The following is an 18097-nucleotide window of genomic DNA, read 5'->3' on the forward strand; positions in this document are numbered from 1 at the left end:
TTATTTACTATTATTTTAATATTTTCCACTTATTATAGGCTATGCAAAGGAGAATATTTAACTGTGAAATCAAGTTTATTATCCTTATTAATACATTAATTTTAATAGATTGAACAAAGCTTTTGTATTTAACACAGTACAAAATATTTGCATTTAATGTATACAGAAAAATTAAAATTATGTTAAGTTGTACAGATTTCTTAGAAAAAAAGTGATGTTTATATAAAAATGTAAAATAAAGATAAAATTCCACATAAAAATATTAATCTTAGCTCTTGTTGTATTATTAAATTTCAATAATTAAACAGAGCATTTACCAAGGCAAAATTTTTCCATCGTGTTGAATGAAACAGCCTGTATGGTTCTCAGTTAATATGCTTAATGTATTGAGTATATTTTTCACACTAGAATCAACGTCCATAGGTGCATTATTCCCTCCCATATCCGTACGTACCCAACCTGGATGCAAACAAGCAACTAGGATTCCATCCTCCTTAAAATCAATACTCATTGATTTTGTTGCTGCATTGAGCGCTGCCTAAAGAATAGATAATGCTTATAATAGACCTATACATTTAAATAATTACCTTTTAATAAAATAAATAGATATTACCTTGCTACATCTGTAAGGATAAAATCCACCTGAAGTATTGTCTGCAATGCTTCCAAGGACAGAGCTCATGTTGATAATTGCAGATCTGTTGACATTCATCTTTGTCTTGTCCTCATAATTGTTAGCTGCTGTTTTCAGGAGTGGCAAAAGTGCCTTAAAATTTATAAAATTAATATTCTCATACTTAATAGAAATGACAAGCTTAAATTTGGTGGGAAGTGTTAGCATTCGTGAAAGTTAGTACACATGTTAGAGACACAATTTGAATAAATCTCAGATCATAGCTAAACAAGTTTTAAGGAAGAAACAATATTGTGCCAAATCAAATGTTGTATTCTATAATAAACAAACTAATTAAATATAAACCTTAGTTACCAAAGTATTAAATTTACAGTATACAAAGTATTAAAGGTAAACCACCATTAAATATTAATTTCTTTTTAAAACAAATAAGTACAGTAAATCTTTATTGCTTTTATCGTGTATATTTGCATTGTGCGTTATACACAGATTTCATTTTTATCTATTATTGTTTATTTAATCATAATTCTAATTATTATAAATTGTTATAGAAGAAACTTACTTTCGTCAGTAAAATCGGTGTTACAGTATTTACGAAATACGTTTCCGTAAGTTGTTCTTCTTTCACAAGAGGGAGTCGTGTGAATTTCGGGCTGACTCCAGCATTGTTGAACAAAACATTCAACCCATCAGATCCCACTTTCTCACTGACAACTTGCACTACTTTGTCGTAAGCCTCTGTATCAGTTAGATCTTCAAACAAATAAGAGAAGAATTAGTATAATCCACAAAAAATTCGGAATTCGATTTTTAGTGAGATCAATTTATATCGATATTCATATTGTTATGTAATATATTTTAAATAGATAATCAATTCGAATGAAATTTAATATTTTATCATCAGAGATTTTTAAACTTTGATCATCATTTAAGCATTTAATAATAAACAATATTCGAAATTTGTATGGTTACATATTCGGACAATTCTCTTTTATTTTTTACGACAAATTTTAACTGCTTATCGTTTCTAGTTTTTATATAACACTTGTGTCTCTGAAAAATTCGATTGTTTTTACAAAAACCCATGTTTTCCGAAAACTGGACGTGAATTTAGTTTTATTTTGTATTTAGGACAAGGAACTCTAAGGATCACCTAGTGGCTATTACAAAACAAAAATCGTGTTGAACAATGATAATTAATTCTTCGTTGTATTAATTGTATACGTATGTGTGAACGATAGCAACGTAATGAAACAAAATATTAAAATCACATTAAACTAAATTAAAATGGTAAACGAAATGTATTATTTTCTTAAAACTTTCGACAAATTTCATACAATAATGAAGTTTCTTCTGAGAACAGACACACAACCGCAAAGAGTTAACAAAGTTCCATAGCTAAGTGTCTTTATAGAGAAACGAGATTTCTCGTTACCAGTAGACAACGTGTTAACAGTTGCTTCCAAATGCCATTTTTCCTGTCACTCTCTGAATCAGTGTACCTGTTATTTTATTTCATCTAGACAGAAAACAACCTTGAGAGTGACTGCATTACATTCTCTGCAGTATTTTCAGCGAATGTTTGACTTTGATGCTATAGCAACTGTTCTAATCAATAGAATATTTTTCATACAGCCACAGCGTGGCTAATATTTTCTCCTAGCACAATACGATCTTAATATATATTCTATTCCTTTTCAAATGCGAAACTCTTGTGTTTTTTTTTTGTGTTTCAATTGGAATTGATTTGATTCAAACGACACGGGTAAGTAATTTTCTTCATCGTTTCTTTCGTTGTTGTCTGTTGCATTTGTTGTTCGTAAGCGAGAGACCACGTGGTAGTATCTTTATTCTGCACCAGTAAATATTTAAGAGAAGTTTACGAAAAGCTATAGAACTATATTCGTCTGTTCGATTTGTTTAACACGTTGAATGCCATGGGGGACATCGGTGACCCCCAAACAAATCGGATTACTATAATTTACTCAATTAAACGATGATTATTCGCAAACATTTCTATATAATAAATAATGCTATGGGTATATCATTGCGGTGACATTCAGTTTGATGAGCGTGCAATTATAATAATCCAATTCAGTCAAATGATTTAATATTATGTTTGTTCCATTTCGTGTATTTTGCTCTATGGGATTGTGTGGCCTCTGAAGTGTTAATCTCCTCATCGAAACAAGACAACGTTTTCTGAAAAATTAATACACTCCCCAATTTTTGCGAAATAAACGCTGGTAGCGAACGTGTTAACCGCCGCGAAAATCTTTACCATTTTTCTGTACAGTTATCCTTCTCAGCAAAGAAAAGTAGCAAGAATTATTCACTATTTAACGTTACAATCTTTGCATTACACTATTATCAACTTAATTACGTTATTAACCATTTTGATTCGACATCGATTATCTTGCATGTTACGATTGTTTCGAGTAATTCAAAAACATTAGTCATCGATGACTGACATTTAAAATTAAGTAAAGCACAATCCTGATATTCTTCTACCGAATCATTCACTCGCTTCTCAGCTAAGAAGCCTATCTCGCTAAGAAACAAATGCTCGACACGCTTCCAATGAAAAATCTTGAAGCGTCTATTATCAGATAGTGAATCGACACGTACCGATTAGAACGGTCCCACTGAAATTTTACGATTTTCCCGATAGAAATCATCAGTAATAAAATTCTTGGCTCGTCGGATTCAGTAACGAACAATTTCATTGTAGACCTTAGCGCTTTGACATGAAGTCACGCGGCTCGAAGAAAAAGCGATGGTGTCTGATTTGTCGCGAGAAACCGCAAACCGTGGATTCGGATCTGAGCGAAGAGGAAACGAGAGATCAGCCTGCGGATGAAACTGCCAAAAAAGAGAATGACGCTGCGGGTAAGTATTCGGAATCACGTGGCCGCGGTGTATCTGTGTCACCGTTCGTTCCGGATTGCCGTCAGATTATGCCATTCCGTTTTCTAACAATAAGATAGCTGCATCGGCGATTACAAGTGTTTACGCGAGCCGCAATTATTTCAAGTGATTACGTTTCATATAGCAATCTCTGGCGTTCCATGTATCCTGGCATTTTCTTTGTTAGTGGTTATTCTTTGTGCTTGTTCACGAACCGAGACAAAAGGATGTTATCTGCTAACAGTGATTTAATTTGATATTCATTGAGTATTTGATGTGGATATTATGACGATATTTTCAATATATAAATAATATATTGATAATAATAATTGATTTATTAAAATAAATATATATTAATAATATATTAATATATAAATATAATATTAACGATGCATTTAGTAACTATTGCAGATTATTCATTTATCAAAATATTACATAATAAATATATAAAATATTCAAATTTATTAAGAAGTGGAAGAAGACAACATTGACATTGAAAATCTCTTGAGTAGTTTTCAAATGAAGTTTTTCAAGGTTTTAAGTGTGTTTGGTTTGTATAATCTTTTTTTGTGAGAATGGCACTTTAAAGTATCTTCGAAATGTACCAGTCGTTTGAATCTGTTTGTTTAAATTAAAATCGGAAACAGAAGCCTCGATGGACAATTATAAAATTGTTTTACATCAAGTTTTCGTTTTAATGACGACGCAATGTTATTTCTTTCCCGCGGTATTCTATTTTAACTGATAACCAAGAAAGAATACCACACAACAGGAAATATTTGCTTACCTAAGTAGAAACACCACGTAATCGACAGACGTATCAAGCGTTGTAATTAAGACCATGGGTAAACATTAAACTCTGTTTTTCCTATTCTTTATTTCCATAATACTACTTTAGAATAATAATAATGAATATGATAAACCTAATAAATAATAACATTTTATTTCATATTGATATTACTTAATAAATATTGAAACATATTTTGAAAGAAGTAGTATATCCTTAAAAATGAAAGACACACGGTTCGGTATTAAATTAGAAAAAATTTTAGGGATGATCATGCACCTACTCAGTGTAAGACAAAATAGAAGAAAAATGAAAGATGAAGAATAAAAAGATTGCAATTCATATTGTTTTCTAATGATTAACAATTAAAATCAGACAATAATCCCGCGTGAATCAGATCTCTGTCTGAATTTGTACTGACCAGCTTCACTCGTGCTAGTCTGGTGTATTGTCATAGGTCAGAGGAACTTTCTCAAGTAAGCAACTTTCTCGAAGAAACTTGATCAAGAAAGCGTAAAGTTGTATTCAAATGTTCATTTAATTTATTCAGTATTAACATGTTCCGTACCACGGAAATTTCAGTTATATTTTGCCTATGGACTGTATTGATTTTTTAAATAAAATATTAAGTTATATTCAAGTTCGTTGAATAAAGAAAGTTGAAAATGTTAAAAAAATATTTGAAATTACTTAAAAATATTTAATTGAAATATTTAAAAATAAAAATACTTAAAAATATTTAATTGAAATATTTAAAAATAAAAATACTTAAAAATATTTAATTCAAATATTTGAAAATAAAAATACTTAGAAATATTCAATTCAAATATTTAAAAATATTTTCTTACAGAGATTGGCGCGTACATGGTACATGTGCCACTGAACGTGTTAAGCAACTGTCTTCGATATTAGATACCTACTTCTCGTTTTCATTTAAATCGATACGTGAAACTTCAATAAAGTCATAGATCAGTCTAACAATTCTATAATAAACTATTAATGATAATAGTGACAGATTGTTTCCTACGATACGTTAATCTACATTACACTGGAAGTTTACTATCGATACGTTATCTTAAACACTTACCTATCTCGATAATATGAATATTTTTCGATATGTCGGCCAGCTCGGTTAATTCCTAAAAGAAATAATATCATCCTTGAGTGTACTCAAAAAATCGCAATAAGAATATTCCAGATTATATTAATTATTAACGAGTACGTTGCATTAATAGTAACTAACAACCAAGGGTTACGTATCTAAGAATATTTAACACATAGACGATAAAAATAATCTATAGATTATTCCAGAACATACGCGTCAATATAGAATTACAATATTCGATTGCGAAAACGCATGACCAATTGTAACATACAATGACTTGGGAAATATTCAAATGAAAAAAAAAATGAGCCTTATGACAGTTTCCATGAGAGTACATCAGTAACCTTCTCGAAATCAGAATGGTACGAGTAAACCGGTTTCTAAGGTTCATTCTGTAACGAAATCTGCGATGACTTGCACGTCATGGTTGACTTGCGTAATCGAAAAACGCGAATTCTATGAGTCACTATAAATGAGACTTAAAGTATCGTGTGCTTGTAGCAACCGTATAATAGATGGCGGTGAATGAATGAAGTCGGCATCAGTTCGCTCTTGTCTTTCAGTATCAAGAAATCGTGCAGGTGTGGAGGATCGAGTTCTGTTAACGGTCTTGTGAAACTGAACTACTACTATTCGTTATATATTTTCCTCGAGCACATATAGTGATAGGAAAAGTCGACAATGGCACCGATTGGTAAGTCGAACTTACGAAACCTAACCGACCGTTGCGTAATATCTCTTTTTATTTAGTTTGCGGCTAATCTTACCCTTGCTTTATTCACGTTTCGGCAAGTCGCGAAAATATTCTGTGGCGGTTGCGGCTGGTTCACCAGGTGTTTCACTAAGCCTAGTCCTAATCCGCGATTACAGCCGGTTATCAGGATCGACCTCATTGCTTCTTGTAGTACTCGTCGTGACTCGGTCGAACGTGCGGTCCTTAAGTATTATATCGTGCGAAAAGAAACACGAGTGTCATTAGGGTGACGTCACCTAGCCGTGAACGGCTCGCAATAATCATGGCGACATTAACGTTATTCGCCAGGCTTGTGTCAGTTCGTTCTGCACACGCAAAATTGCTCGAGTTCCCGTGGTCCCAGTGTAGGGCCTTCCCTTATGGACGCACGATGATGGCCTGTATGTGTAGTGAGTGTCAGGGTTCAGTGATAGTTGTTTATAAATACGGATTAATTCCGTTTGCGATGATCCACGGAAATTGTGTTGTGTTGGTGACAGCTGGTCGATGTGCCGGCAAGGTTAAAATCGATTGTAGTGAATTTGCATAATTTGCTGGTTTATGTGGAAATTGGTCAATATTGTATATTATTATTTAAAGTATTCTCTGGGTTTAGTAGAATGTCTTTTCGATTTACATCGTATTTTTGTGTTAAAATAGTCGTTGGATACATAACCTTTTTTGTATAGTAGAATCTTCATTTGAATAATCCCTTTTACCAGATGTAAACGAGTTTGTAGACTATATTGTAGTATTTATAAGTGTCATTTGTTCTTTTTAGCGGATCAAAAATTCACGTATGACTTGCTTGTAATTGGCGGTGGGTCTGGTGGTTTGGCTGCAGCAAAGGAGGCAGTGAATTTAGGTGCCAAAGTTGCTGTTCTTGACTTCGTGACACCTTCTCCACAAGGTTCAACATGGGGTTTGGGTGGTACTTGTGTGAATGTTGGTTGTATACCAAAGAAATTAATGCATCAAGCCGCTCTACTTGGAGAAGCTATTCATGTATGTTTTCTAATGCGGGAATTATTTATTAAATTTAAAGTGCATTTTGATGTTACTGTGTTAATCTTTTAGGAATCAGCGGCATATGGTTGGCAATTGCCAGACCCAAAAACTATTGTGCATGACTGGGAAGCACTAAGAACTGCTGTACAAAATCATATAAAGTCTGTGAATTGGGTAACACGTGTTGAACTTAGAACAAAGTAAGTATTACTAGAATTCTTGAGATGAATAAAATAGAAATTTGAATTGTTAGTTGCATTATAATTGAAGTAAGGATAACTCATTTATGGATATTCCTTCTTTTCTATTACAGACAAGTTGAATACATCAATGCCCAAGGATACTTTAAAGATGAACATACAATATGCGGAAAAATGAAAAATGGAGAAGAAAAAGTATTTACAGCAAAAAATATTTTAATTGCTGTAGGTGGTAGACCGAGATACCCTGATATCCCCGGTGCTGTAGAATATGGAATAACCAGCGATGACATTTTTAGTTTAAAGAATGCTCCAGGAAAAACACTTGTTGTTGGTGCAGGATGTATCCTTTTTTATGAAGAATGCAAATTTGAATTCTTTAGTTTCGTTTTTAGCCTAACAAGTATTGTTCTTAATAAATGAATAGATATTGGTTTAGAGTGTGCAGGATTTTTAAATGGTTTAGGATATGATGCAACAGTGATGGTACGTTCTATAGTTTTAAGAGGCTTCGATCAGCAAATGGCAAATATTATTGCTGGAGAAATGGAAACACGAGGTGTACACTTCATTTACCAGGCGAAGCCTTCGAAAGTTGAAAAACAAGATGATGGTAGGCTTCTCGTTCATTGGGTCGACAAGGTATGGTCTTATGGTTCTATCAAATGAAAAAACAGTATAATCCCCAGAAAGTTATAAACTACAAACTATTTTAGGACGGGAAAACACATCAAGATGTTTACGACACTATTCTCTTTGCTATTGGCCGTAAACCACTAACACAAGAACTGAAACCTGAAAATATTAATCTCAAACTTGTTCCTGAAACCGATAAGATTGATGCGATCGATGAACAGACAAATGTTCCCAATGTATATGCTGTCGGTGACGTTCTCCATGTAAGTTTGCAATTACATTTAATTATTGCTATAAGTATAACTTAGTACATTAGAAGTTGTAAACATGAAAAAACTAAATTTCCTAAAAGTTAAAGTAGCCAGTATTATGGTGCAATGTACATTTCAGAAAAAACCGGAATTGACGCCCGTTGCTATACACGCTGGACGATTACTAGCAAGAAGGTTATTTGGAAACTCGACGCAGCAAATGGATTACGTAAATGTGGCAACAACAGTGTTTAGTCCCTTGGAATATGGCTGTGTCGGTCTCAGCGAGGAAGCTGCAATTGCACACCATGGAGAGGATAAGATAGAAGTTTACCACATGTACTACAAACCAACTGAGTTCTTCATCCCACAGAAGGACGTTACTAATTGTTACTTGAAAGTTGTCGCATTTAGAGGTGGTGACGAAAGAGTGCTTGGCCTGCATTTTGTTGGTCCTCATGCTGGTGAAGTTATTCAAGGCTTTTCTGCTGCTATCAAGTATGCATTGCATCAATAATTTACGTGATTCTTCACTTTTCCGTCTACATTATTGAAGTGTAGCCCAGCATCTTATTCAATATTATTTGTTCCAGGTGCAATTTAACATTCCCGAAACTGAAAGAAACAGTTGGCATTCACCCAACTGTCGCAGAAGAATTTACTCGAGTGAACATCACCAAACGTTCAGGACTTGACCCTAAGCCGCAGAGTTGTTGTAGTTAAAGCGCACATAATTTTAGGCCATGCTGCTGAGATCTTCAGTAAATGTTCTATGAACTGGTAATTTGTCTTGGAACTAATTTACCAGAAGAGGGTTTATACTTAATAAATATTTTTTTACTAAGTCCGGATAAGAGACTTATTAGGATGCTACAGTATTTTAAAACAAGAAATTGTAGAGCAATTTGCGACGCATGGCGTCATACGAGATATGTTTGCTTCCTTCGAAGCACGTATTATCTAATCTGCGATCTACCATACAGTAATTTTGATAAATATAATTTTCTCGGTATCAACATATTCCAATGTATACATTCGAATACAAATAAACAACACTAAAGATATTTTAACAAGTTTACATTCATTTCTGTTTTATCTTTCAGGTGGCTAATGTTTAATTGCTAAAATAAAGAATTGCAATAAACAATAGCGAACTATGCAAGTACAGAAATTTTATGAAAAAAGGAATAATTTTCAAGAAATGACAAATATTTTGTTAGTTTTTAAAAAATACCTACAATCACAAGTAGGTAAATATTTGTAACATTTTCATTAAACCAACTGGTTAATAAAGCATTCAATTATTTACATTGATTATGACTTACCAAACAGTCCATATTATTGTGAACATTGTAAAAAAAAGCTACATAACATTTGCTTGCAATAATATTAAAAAGAAAATAACATTGAAAACCACTATACATTGTACATAGGTAACAGGCAAAATTGAGTATACCTGGATTCATCCAAATCAGTTAAATTTCTAAACATTATTTACAATATTTTTTACTTTTCTAAACATTATTTACAATATTTTTTACTTTCCTAAACATTATTTACAATATTTTTTTATTTTTCTAAACATTATTTTACAATATTTACACTATAGTGTATGACACAAAGGCAAATAAAGTGACAAAATACACTGTAAAGACTATAAAATACAAAAAGTACTTACCTGAACGGATTCTTGAATATTATAATATTAAAAAGCAACCACCTCACCAACAAGGCATTGAAACTTTCTACTCTGCGCGAAACACTGTGATGATCACTGGTTTGGGACTTATCTCATAATGTTATGAGGACCTCCCAAATGCGACGCCACAGTTCAACCGCATATCTCAGCTGTTATCTTAAAAAAACAATAGTACCCGACCTGACTAATGTATTTACTTGGTTCAATCTACTTTCCCATAAGTTTTAATATGATACGTAAGACGGATTTTGAGGTTATATTAGTAAAAACAATTATAATTCAATGATACATTGTATTCATAATTTTCTACAAGTAAATAAATATCCTAAATAATATAATAACAAAAATAAACGTAAAGAATAAAATTACCTTCTGACTAAACTTAAATAAAAAATAATTTTTCGTAAAATTATTCATTTCACTAGTGATTACTCGTACCAAAGAAACATCCATTGAAGTAATGGATTAAAGATACATCTTTCATTAGATAATGTCTTTTAATTGTATATTACTGAATTAATATCTGAACGTCACAAAAAATTAATAATAATGCATTAGAGGTTTGAATCTTTTAAATTTAAATTCACCTTTTTTCCTACATATCCTCAAGTGAAATATAATACAATTAATTCTAGAATCAAATCTAATCAAGCATAATTAAATATCCCCAAGTAATTAATCGTAAATTGATATTATTAAATTGACCGATCAGTCATTTTCGTTACTTTACAAATACATAAATGAAAAAACAATTTTACAACGTATTATTTACATCGGTTAAGCATTGTGACCTCTCACTCACACGTAACTTTATTGAGGATATGAAACATTATCAGAGGCTATAAAAGAGTGACAGAATGACAAAGTAAATTTAGCTCGCCAAAAAATTTCCGCTCTGAAATATAATGTACAAAAAAGAAAGGTTACTAACTATCAAAGGTTAAATAATCTGATATAGAGTATAAGTAACACGGTATCTCATGGTGATAAGTAATACGGTGTGATTGTATCTGTAGTTTCGAAGTTATAATTTAGTTGCGTGACTTTTCGAATTTTATGACAGTTTCGACTATAAATATTGACCAAATGTGTAACATCATTAGAAATACACAAATAACTTCTTTATCGTTATAAGACTGAATCGAAGATAATACATATAATTAAAATTTCGTTAATGTATTACGTATTAAAACTTATTAATAAATTAATGTTATATAAAATTTAGTAAGTATTCATTCAAAATAGGTTTATCTCGGATGAAAGTGTATCATTCAAGAATGAGTGAAAGAACTGTACGGTTTTCGTTGAGAAGATAAGATTTGTCAAATAGGAATTTATCATAAAAATTAATTGATATCTGATTATTCATCTGATTTGAGTGTGAATTGATGGAGCACTAGAATAAGATAATAAACATTGTATCGTATTGTTACCTAGTCATTGAAATCATTAACTTTCGACTGTATTAAGGATGAATCTAATATTTTGAGGAAACACGTATAAAATAAGGTTCGAAATTTATAAATTTGATATTCTGGAATTTATAAATTTGAAATTTTGAAATTTTGAAATTTTGAAATTTTGAAATTTTGAAGTTTTGAAGTTTTGAAATATATAAATTTTGAAATTTGAAATTTTGGAATATATAAATTATGAAACTTATTCTATTTGTGTTTCTTTTTTCGCAACGAAATGTTGAAATTTATAAATTTGAAACTTTAAAATATATAAATTTCAAACTATATAAACTTTGAAATTTATTCTATTCATGTTTATTTTTTTTTTAAGATGTCTACAGTACAAAGTAAAAAAGGAGACACGAATAAAATGAATTTTGAAATTTATAAATATCATTTATAAATATAAAAATTTCGAATTTATAAATTTCAAAATTTATTTTATTCGTGTCTCCTTATTTGGAGCAACGTCTGAAAAGTAAAAAGAGGACCACGAATAAAATAAATTCCAAAATTTACGGAACGTCTTCGATTTCAAATTTCTCCGAAAAATAAACTACATAGAAAATCAGTGCACAATAATAGAAACTGCATAATATTTGCTATCACCGAAGAAAAATGTTTATTATTATTCCGAGATTTGCATAATACCCACACAGTGATGCAGTGGCTGTGACATTTCTACACGTGGTTCTGTTCCCAGAAAATTAGATTCGCCTGCTGCTGCAATGACCAGAATGTTTTTGTTTATTCGAATGAGTTATCGTTCCTAGGTCAAAGAGCGTCGTGGTTAAGACTTTGCTGTAGGTATATAAAGATTAAGAATTGCTTTATTCGGATCAGTTAATTTGTCGGCTGTGTCACAGTCACTTTTAAACAGTGCAACTACTCGGACATAATATTTACATAGTGATAGAACGCTTACGTAATCGTTGCTTTTTTCATTGAATGCACGTATGTGCATATATAACATACATTCTATCGTCAATACGAGAAATTAGGGTTAGATAAAAGTGAGTTATCGGATGTGTTTTTACATTATTATACATAGCACTGTGCCATTATGACAGATTCAAGTTAGATTCAACAGTTGTTGGAATAAATATAAAATTCTATTTCGAATATATCGAGGCAAGTACTCAATTTTAAATGCATTTCAATAAGAACATTAACACGAGAAAATTTTAACATACATTATGCACGCAAATCTTGATACAATATCGTCGAGAGGGTCAACAGGGTAAAAAACGAAAGTGCGACCAACAGAGACGTCATTGACTGAATGGACCCTGATTATTGTACTCTTAATTTACAAATATCAATGTTTTCCCATAAACTGCTATTCCCACGTGAACACTATTTACTTTGTAAATCGTAGTTTCATGGAAATATAAAGTATGCCAATAAAAACATTCGAAGAAGTATCTACAAAAATGGGGAATACGTTTAGTTGTATATTTATATGTTTACATACATATTTTGTACACAAAAATCTTTTTATTATTTTAATAATTAAAATTATTATTATTTTAATAATAAACAAAATTTCATATTTCATCATATATACATTCATATCGTATAATGACACGAAACGTTTTTTCGTAAATTGCAAGTAAACAATTCAATTCTACATTGGAACAGTCCAATTCCATATTCATCGATTCGATATAAACCATGAGGACAACTGAATTCATTTGCGTTGAGTAATCGAAAGGTATCGTTGTTGGAGCAGCAACAAATGAATCAATCAGTGCGTGTATCAAGAATAAACGTGCTCCGAGCAATGTTTACCAAGTATTCATTGGATGAATACCGAATTATCATTTATTGCGTTCAGAGGAATGCTCGATAATAACATGACTAATCGGAACACGCTTTTCCCGAGATTGCCCGCTATTAAACAAGCGCCATTTCGGTTCACGGCCGCGCCAATCCAACAGTGCAAGAGCTGCACCGCATTTGTTGGTGAAAAACAAATACCTAATGTTTATTTTATGCACCTAATATCTAATTCGAACTATTCGGTGCAGTATAATCATTTATTTCTTGATTCACGATTTCATTCCGCAGCTGCACTCGTCGGAACTACTTATCGTTAATGATTTGTAATTTATAATTTATTTCGACCGATCTTACAATTTCTGTCGATGGTATTATCAATTTCGCATTGCTACAATTTGCAGAACCATTGCCACCGGTGCCATGGCGAAAACCGAGAGCACGGTACCAGGTTTACAACCACTTCCTGGAAGGAACAAAGCGTTCAAGACGCCGTACGCGTTTCTCGAAGGAAGAAGGCAAATAGACGGCGCGGAAGGTTTATGGCGGATCGGAAATAATTTGTACGATCTGGAAACTTTCGAGAAACATCATCCTGGAGGGAAAGAATGGATCAGCCTTACTAAAGGGACTGATATAACAGAACTTTTCGAGGTAACTGTATTTTATCGATAACATTCTCACGTTCGCGATCGTTCACGTGAATTCACGTGTCTTTTCAAATATCTTGATAAAGAATCACACCTGTGAATAAAACTGATGTCGAATTTTTATCAGTTTTATTCACAACTGTGCTTCTTTGTCGAGATATTTTTCAAATAGATTCTATTATTATGTTATTTTCGATATTATTAGTAAGACGAATCGTGTACACTGCTCTCTACAAACTATCTGTTCTTTCAAATACATTTCAAAGAAAATATCGTAATAATACAGAGTTATCGAGGAAAAATTACAAAAGAAACTCGGAACGCAAAGGGTTAAGTCGGTTTTGATTCGTGCAATTGTGAGGATGTACGTTAGAATTCTTTGTTCTTGGAACTTTGATTTTTGTGGAATATACAGATAAACATGTGATTTTCTAAGAACGATAGAGTTCACACGTTTAATACCACGAGGGTTACCGGTGACCCCAACCAAATCGAATTACTATAGTTCATTCAATTAAACGATGATTCTTGAAACATCGAGTCATGCTCGACATAGGAGCGCAAAGGGTTGAATGATGAACTAATTCTAAACAAAATGTTCTGCAGGCACATCATCTGACTGAGAAACCTTCGAGGATCTTACCCAAATATTTCATAAAGGAGGCAGTTTCGTCACGGTCAGTGCCACTGACGTTTAAACCAAATGGATTCTACTATACGTTCAAGAAACGCGCACTCGAAGCTTTGAAAAACGTCGATTTCCATCGGCCGTCGAAGAAGTCCAACGCTATTGCTGATCTTATGGTTACTTTAACTATCGCTATCAGCCTCGCTGCAGTTTTTATGCAGTCTCGTGTAATCGTCGCTGCTGCTGGTAAGTGTAAACTATTATGTTTGAAACCAATTACGAAACTCTAATACATATTGTAAAGTTTCATTGATAACCAAATTTTGTTTCTGTTTATATTCCAATTGTATACAAGAACTATTATGATAAGAAACATTGTAAAGAGTAAAATGATATATTTTTTAATAACGAATCCAGCTGAATAATATGTTAAAAACATTGTATTTATTTATTTATTTTCTCTGAAACGTTCTACTTACTTCTAATTTTCCAATCGTAAATTTGTATTATTGATTTGCAATCTATGATTTTTTGGGTATTTTTTTATTGAACAAAACATGTTGATATAAAAGAATGAAAAATTTATTTTTATTATAGAAGATTTGAAAATCGAAGGTTACAATGGTTTGAGTATTTCATTAGTCAGCCATTTTTACGGCTTTCTCATTCTTCGTAAGTTTCTTTCGTTTTCGATTTTATTATAATTATATTCCGGATTTCAGGTATTTCTCTTGCGTGGACGACGATAATCGCTCACAATTATTTCCACATGAGGGACAATTTTAGGATGTACTACTTCGATCTGTGTGGAATGTCATCTAAGGAATGGCGCATAACGCACGCCATGAGCCATCATACTTATCCTAACACTGTTTGGGATTACGAGATTTACATAGTCGAGCCATTAATCCAGTGGCTTCCAGATAAAGAGAAGAGCACGATTAAAAGTTTCATTAGCCAAATTCTGAGCCCTGCAATTTGGACAATATTTTTCATCGGTCAATTAATTAAAAGGTAGATTTACAGTCGATAAACATCCTTCTTGAACAATGGCAAAAAGAAATTTTGTTTCACGTATTAACATCACTGCTTTATCTATGATTAAATCAAATATTGGATCAACTATTAGATCTGGAATAGAATATACTTGGAATAGATACTCATAAGTATAATGATATACCCTCTATAAAAAGTATAGGAAACAATTCTGATAATATAAATTCGGATCTATCAGCTTTTATTCAATTAATGTGAAGAAGGAATGTCTTATTAATTTTTATTACGGTTTTCTCGATACATTTTTTCTTGCATAGGCAAATTTGTATACGAGAAGAAGTTTTTATTCAATTAATATGAAGAAGGAATTTCTTATTAATTTTTATTAACGTTTTCTCAATCAATTTTTTCTTCCATAGGAAAATTTTTATAGAAGAAGTTTTTATTCAATTAATATGAAAGAGAAATTTCTTTACTTTATTTTCTTTACTTGCTCGTATAAACGTCCACGATCTAATGGCAATAAAATTGTTTATTTCAGATACTACTCTGCGTATTATGAATTCAAAACATTTGACCTCCGTGACGTTGTACCATTCGTACTGCCCGTATTAATGTCTTCCGTCGCGCCGAGCATTCTCGTTGCTGTGAAGTACTGGTTACTGATCCTTGTCGTAAGCAGCTTTGTATTCTCCATGATTGGCTTCAACGCAGCACATCACCATCCGGACATCTTCCACGACGGTGACATATACAGGTTTGTTCTTTCTGCAATCTTGTAATATTTCATACTTAAGTCTAGAACTACGTAACATTCAAAATGACTGGTTTCGATTCTTTTGTTTCGCAATTATTCATCCCTTAAAAGCAGTGAACATTTGAAATAATTTCGAAAATAAATAGTTTCACTTGAATTCTATAACAAATATCGAAAGAAACTGAAAATAATCTGTTGTTACAATTTTTACAGGGGTTACATCTCAATCATATTAATTTCACTTGAATACTATAATTAATACATGAGGAAACTAAAAATAATCCATTGTTACAGTTTCTATATGGATTACATATCAATTGTATTAAATGCTCGGTAGTTCTAGTGTTAATTAACAGTGAAAACGGGCACTTTTTACAAGCCTTATTAGTAATTAATAACGCCAACAATTATTATTTAATAAGTAAAAATCTGTAATTTTTTCATTGATAATAACGTTTTTATTATTCAAGAAGGTTTTGTTAAAATTAATCCCTTTAGTTTGATATTGTTCAAAACATTAAGTATCCGTTAAATTTGAAACATCTTTGGCTTTTCTCTAGATTTAATTTTGAAAAGAACTGTAATTCTGTTTAGGGATGATCTTGACTGGGGCTTGCTCGAGCTGGACGCTGTCAGGGAACGAAAAGTGGTCGATGATTCCGATTTCCTTGTACTGACTAACTTCGGGCAGCACGCTCTGCATCATTTACTGCCGACCGTGGACCACTCTTATTTGCCTCTGTGTATAGACGCCTTCCAAAAAACGTGCAAAGAGTTTGGCATCAGCACCGAGAAATATACACAATGGGAACTCGTAAAGGGCCAGTTCAGACAGCTAATGCGCAAAGAGCAAAAGAAGAACCACAGATAAAAGAAAAGTAGAACGCGCAGCTGATGTTCTCTGCTTCTCCACGTTCTCAGTTTTAAAGACTGAAGTAGTTTCTCTAATGAATCGTACAGAATCCCACGATTCATTAGAGATATTTTTAAGAAAATCTTAATCGACAGTTGAAACACGTGCGTAAGAAATACAGAACGTATTTACTGGAATCTTACAACAGTTCTAACGTTCAAAGTTATGATTGATATTTACAATCAACATTTATCATCGATTAACCCTTTGCACTCGGAAGTTTCTCACTAGAAATGTTTAACATTTTTTTCACAAGGCGAAGACATTCCTTAAAACTAACTCGATGGGAAATCATAAGTATATTGAGGAACGTAGCTATGTTATTCCAATATTTCACGTATCGAGGCATTATAAAGTTCCATATTAAATATTAGATTTTATAGTTTTACACGTCAAATCAGGGAGTGACTGAGATTCGCCTTCCGAGTGCAAAGGGTTAACATTGTAATGGTTTAATTTTACTCAGCCTAGAGTTCTAATCGATTTTTGTATTTTATGTATAGTCATAATGAATGCTCAGTAAAATAAATGAGAGTAACGAATCGTGGAAAATATTTTCCTTGAAACTCTGATTTTTTCTAGTGTTATAGCATGTTTGCATTTTGGTAATAAACTATAGGTGATTCTAGTCAATTTCTGTATACTATGAATCTGAGACTTTCCTTCGTCGTCAGTTTTTAAAAGGTTCAATCTCAACGAAGAATTTAATGAAGACTTATACGTTAATTCATTAATGCGTTGACTGCCATGGTGGTCTGGTGACCGGAGCTTCGAAATGACTCGAAAACAAGTAATTATTTACTACCACAATTCTCATGTTATAATATTATCTAGTCCTTCACATCATTGAATACTCTTATTCGACCTCAGTTGTCTTATGAATGATAATTGTTTTCAAGTCATTTCGAAGCTCCGGTCACCAGACCACTGTCAACGTGTTAATGAATTAACGTATAA

The 18097-nt window shown here is 32.3% G+C and overlaps 3 protein-coding genes across 11 annotated transcripts; 2 read left to right on the forward strand and 1 right to left on the reverse strand.

Moving 5' to 3' along the window:
* Window positions 1-56: 56 nt before the first annotated feature.
* sni (SDR family oxidoreductase sniffer) lies at window positions 57-6344 on the reverse strand. The gene is made up of 5 exons (XM_031987699.2): window positions 6201-6344; window positions 5416-5467; window positions 1197-1387; window positions 614-766; window positions 57-538 (listed from the first exon to the last, which is right to left on the reverse strand). The coding sequence occupies exons 1-5, from the start codon at window positions 6324-6326 to the stop codon at window positions 314-316; spliced, it is 747 nt and encodes a 248-aa protein (XP_031843559.1). The 5' UTR covers window positions 6327-6344; the 3' UTR covers window positions 57-313.
* Window positions 3330-9569, forward strand: Trxr1 (Thioredoxin reductase 1). Of its 5 annotated transcripts, XR_004236004.2 has the most exons (9): window positions 3330-3523; window positions 6948-7171; window positions 7244-7374; window positions 7488-7717; window positions 7802-8016; window positions 8091-8273; window positions 8401-8759; window positions 8855-9041; window positions 9365-9569. XR_004236004.2 is itself a non-coding variant. In XM_031987694.2 (8 exons), the coding sequence occupies exons 1-8, from the start codon at window positions 3382-3384 to the stop codon at window positions 8982-8984; spliced, it is 1614 nt and encodes a 537-aa protein (XP_031843554.1). In that variant the 5' UTR covers window positions 3330-3381; the 3' UTR covers window positions 8985-9325. The 5 variants fall into 5 exon arrangements, 4 of the variants coding, with proteins under 4 accessions (XP_031843554.1, XP_031843558.1, XP_031843556.1 ...); XM_031987694.2 differs by lacking the exon at window positions 9365-9569 and having other exon boundaries at window positions 8855-9325; XM_031987698.2 differs by lacking the exons at window positions 3330-3523; window positions 9365-9569 and adding an exon at window positions 5893-6127 and having other exon boundaries at window positions 8855-9325.
* A 2671-nt stretch (window positions 9570-12240) lies between these two features.
* Cyt-b5-r (Cytochrome b5-related) lies at window positions 12241-17694 on the forward strand. Of its 5 annotated transcripts, none has more exons than XM_031987865.2 (6): window positions 12241-12430; window positions 13601-13850; window positions 14453-14720; window positions 15197-15488; window positions 16012-16227; window positions 16822-17694. In XM_031987865.2, exons 2-6 carry the CDS (start codon window positions 13620-13622, stop codon window positions 17096-17098), a joined length of 1284 nt encoding a protein of 427 aa, XP_031843725.1. In that variant the 5' UTR covers window positions 12241-12430; window positions 13601-13619; the 3' UTR covers window positions 17099-17694. The 5 variants fall into 5 exon arrangements, with proteins under 5 accessions (XP_031843725.1, XP_031843724.1, XP_031843726.1 ...); XM_031987864.2 differs by having other exon boundaries at window positions 12242-12548; XM_031987866.2 differs by lacking the exon at window positions 12241-12430 and adding an exon at window positions 13264-13382.
* Window positions 17695-18097: the final 403 nt, after the last annotated feature.

The sequence above is a fragment of the Nomia melanderi genome, chromosome 3 (assembly GCF_051020985.1).
Source record: "Nomia melanderi isolate GNS246 chromosome 3, iyNomMela1, whole genome shotgun sequence".
In the NCBI taxonomy this organism is placed as follows: domain Eukaryota; kingdom Metazoa; phylum Arthropoda; class Insecta; order Hymenoptera; family Halictidae; genus Nomia; species Nomia melanderi.

Excerpts from the sequence above, each read along its gene's own strand:
- sni (XM_031987699.2), bottom strand. The coding sequence starts at position 6,326 with ATGAGGTCGATCCTGATAACCGGCTGTAATCGCGGATTAGGACTAGGC. Across the intron at positions 1,388-5,415 it reads TATTCATATTATCGAGATAG|ATCTAACTGATACAGAGGCT; the intron begins GTAAGTGTTTAA and ends ATTTGTTTGAAG. Across the intron at positions 767-1,196 it reads CACCGATTTTACTGACGAAA|GCACTTTTGCCACTCCTGAA; the intron begins GTAAGTTTCTTC and ends ATAAATTTTAAG.
- Cyt-b5-r (XM_031987865.2), top strand. The coding sequence starts at position 13,620 with ATGGCGAAAACCGAGAGCACGGTACCAGGTTTACAACCACTTCCTGGA. Across the intron at positions 13,851-14,452 it reads ATATAACAGAACTTTTCGAG|GCACATCATCTGACTGAGAA; the intron begins GTAACTGTATTT and ends AATGTTCTGCAG. Across the intron at positions 16,228-16,821 it reads CACGACGGTGACATATACAG|GGATGATCTTGACTGGGGCT; the intron begins GTTTGTTCTTTC and ends AATTCTGTTTAG.
- Trxr1 (XM_031987694.2), top strand. The coding sequence starts at position 3,382 with ATGAAGTCACGCGGCTCGAAGAAAAAGCGATGGTGTCTGATTTGTCGC. Across the intron at positions 8,017-8,090 it reads TCGTTCATTGGGTCGACAAG|GACGGGAAAACACATCAAGA; the intron begins GTATGGTCTTAT and ends AAACTATTTTAG. Across the intron at positions 8,760-8,854 it reads GGCTTTTCTGCTGCTATCAA|GTGCAATTTAACATTCCCGA; the intron begins GTATGCATTGCA and ends TATTTGTTCCAG.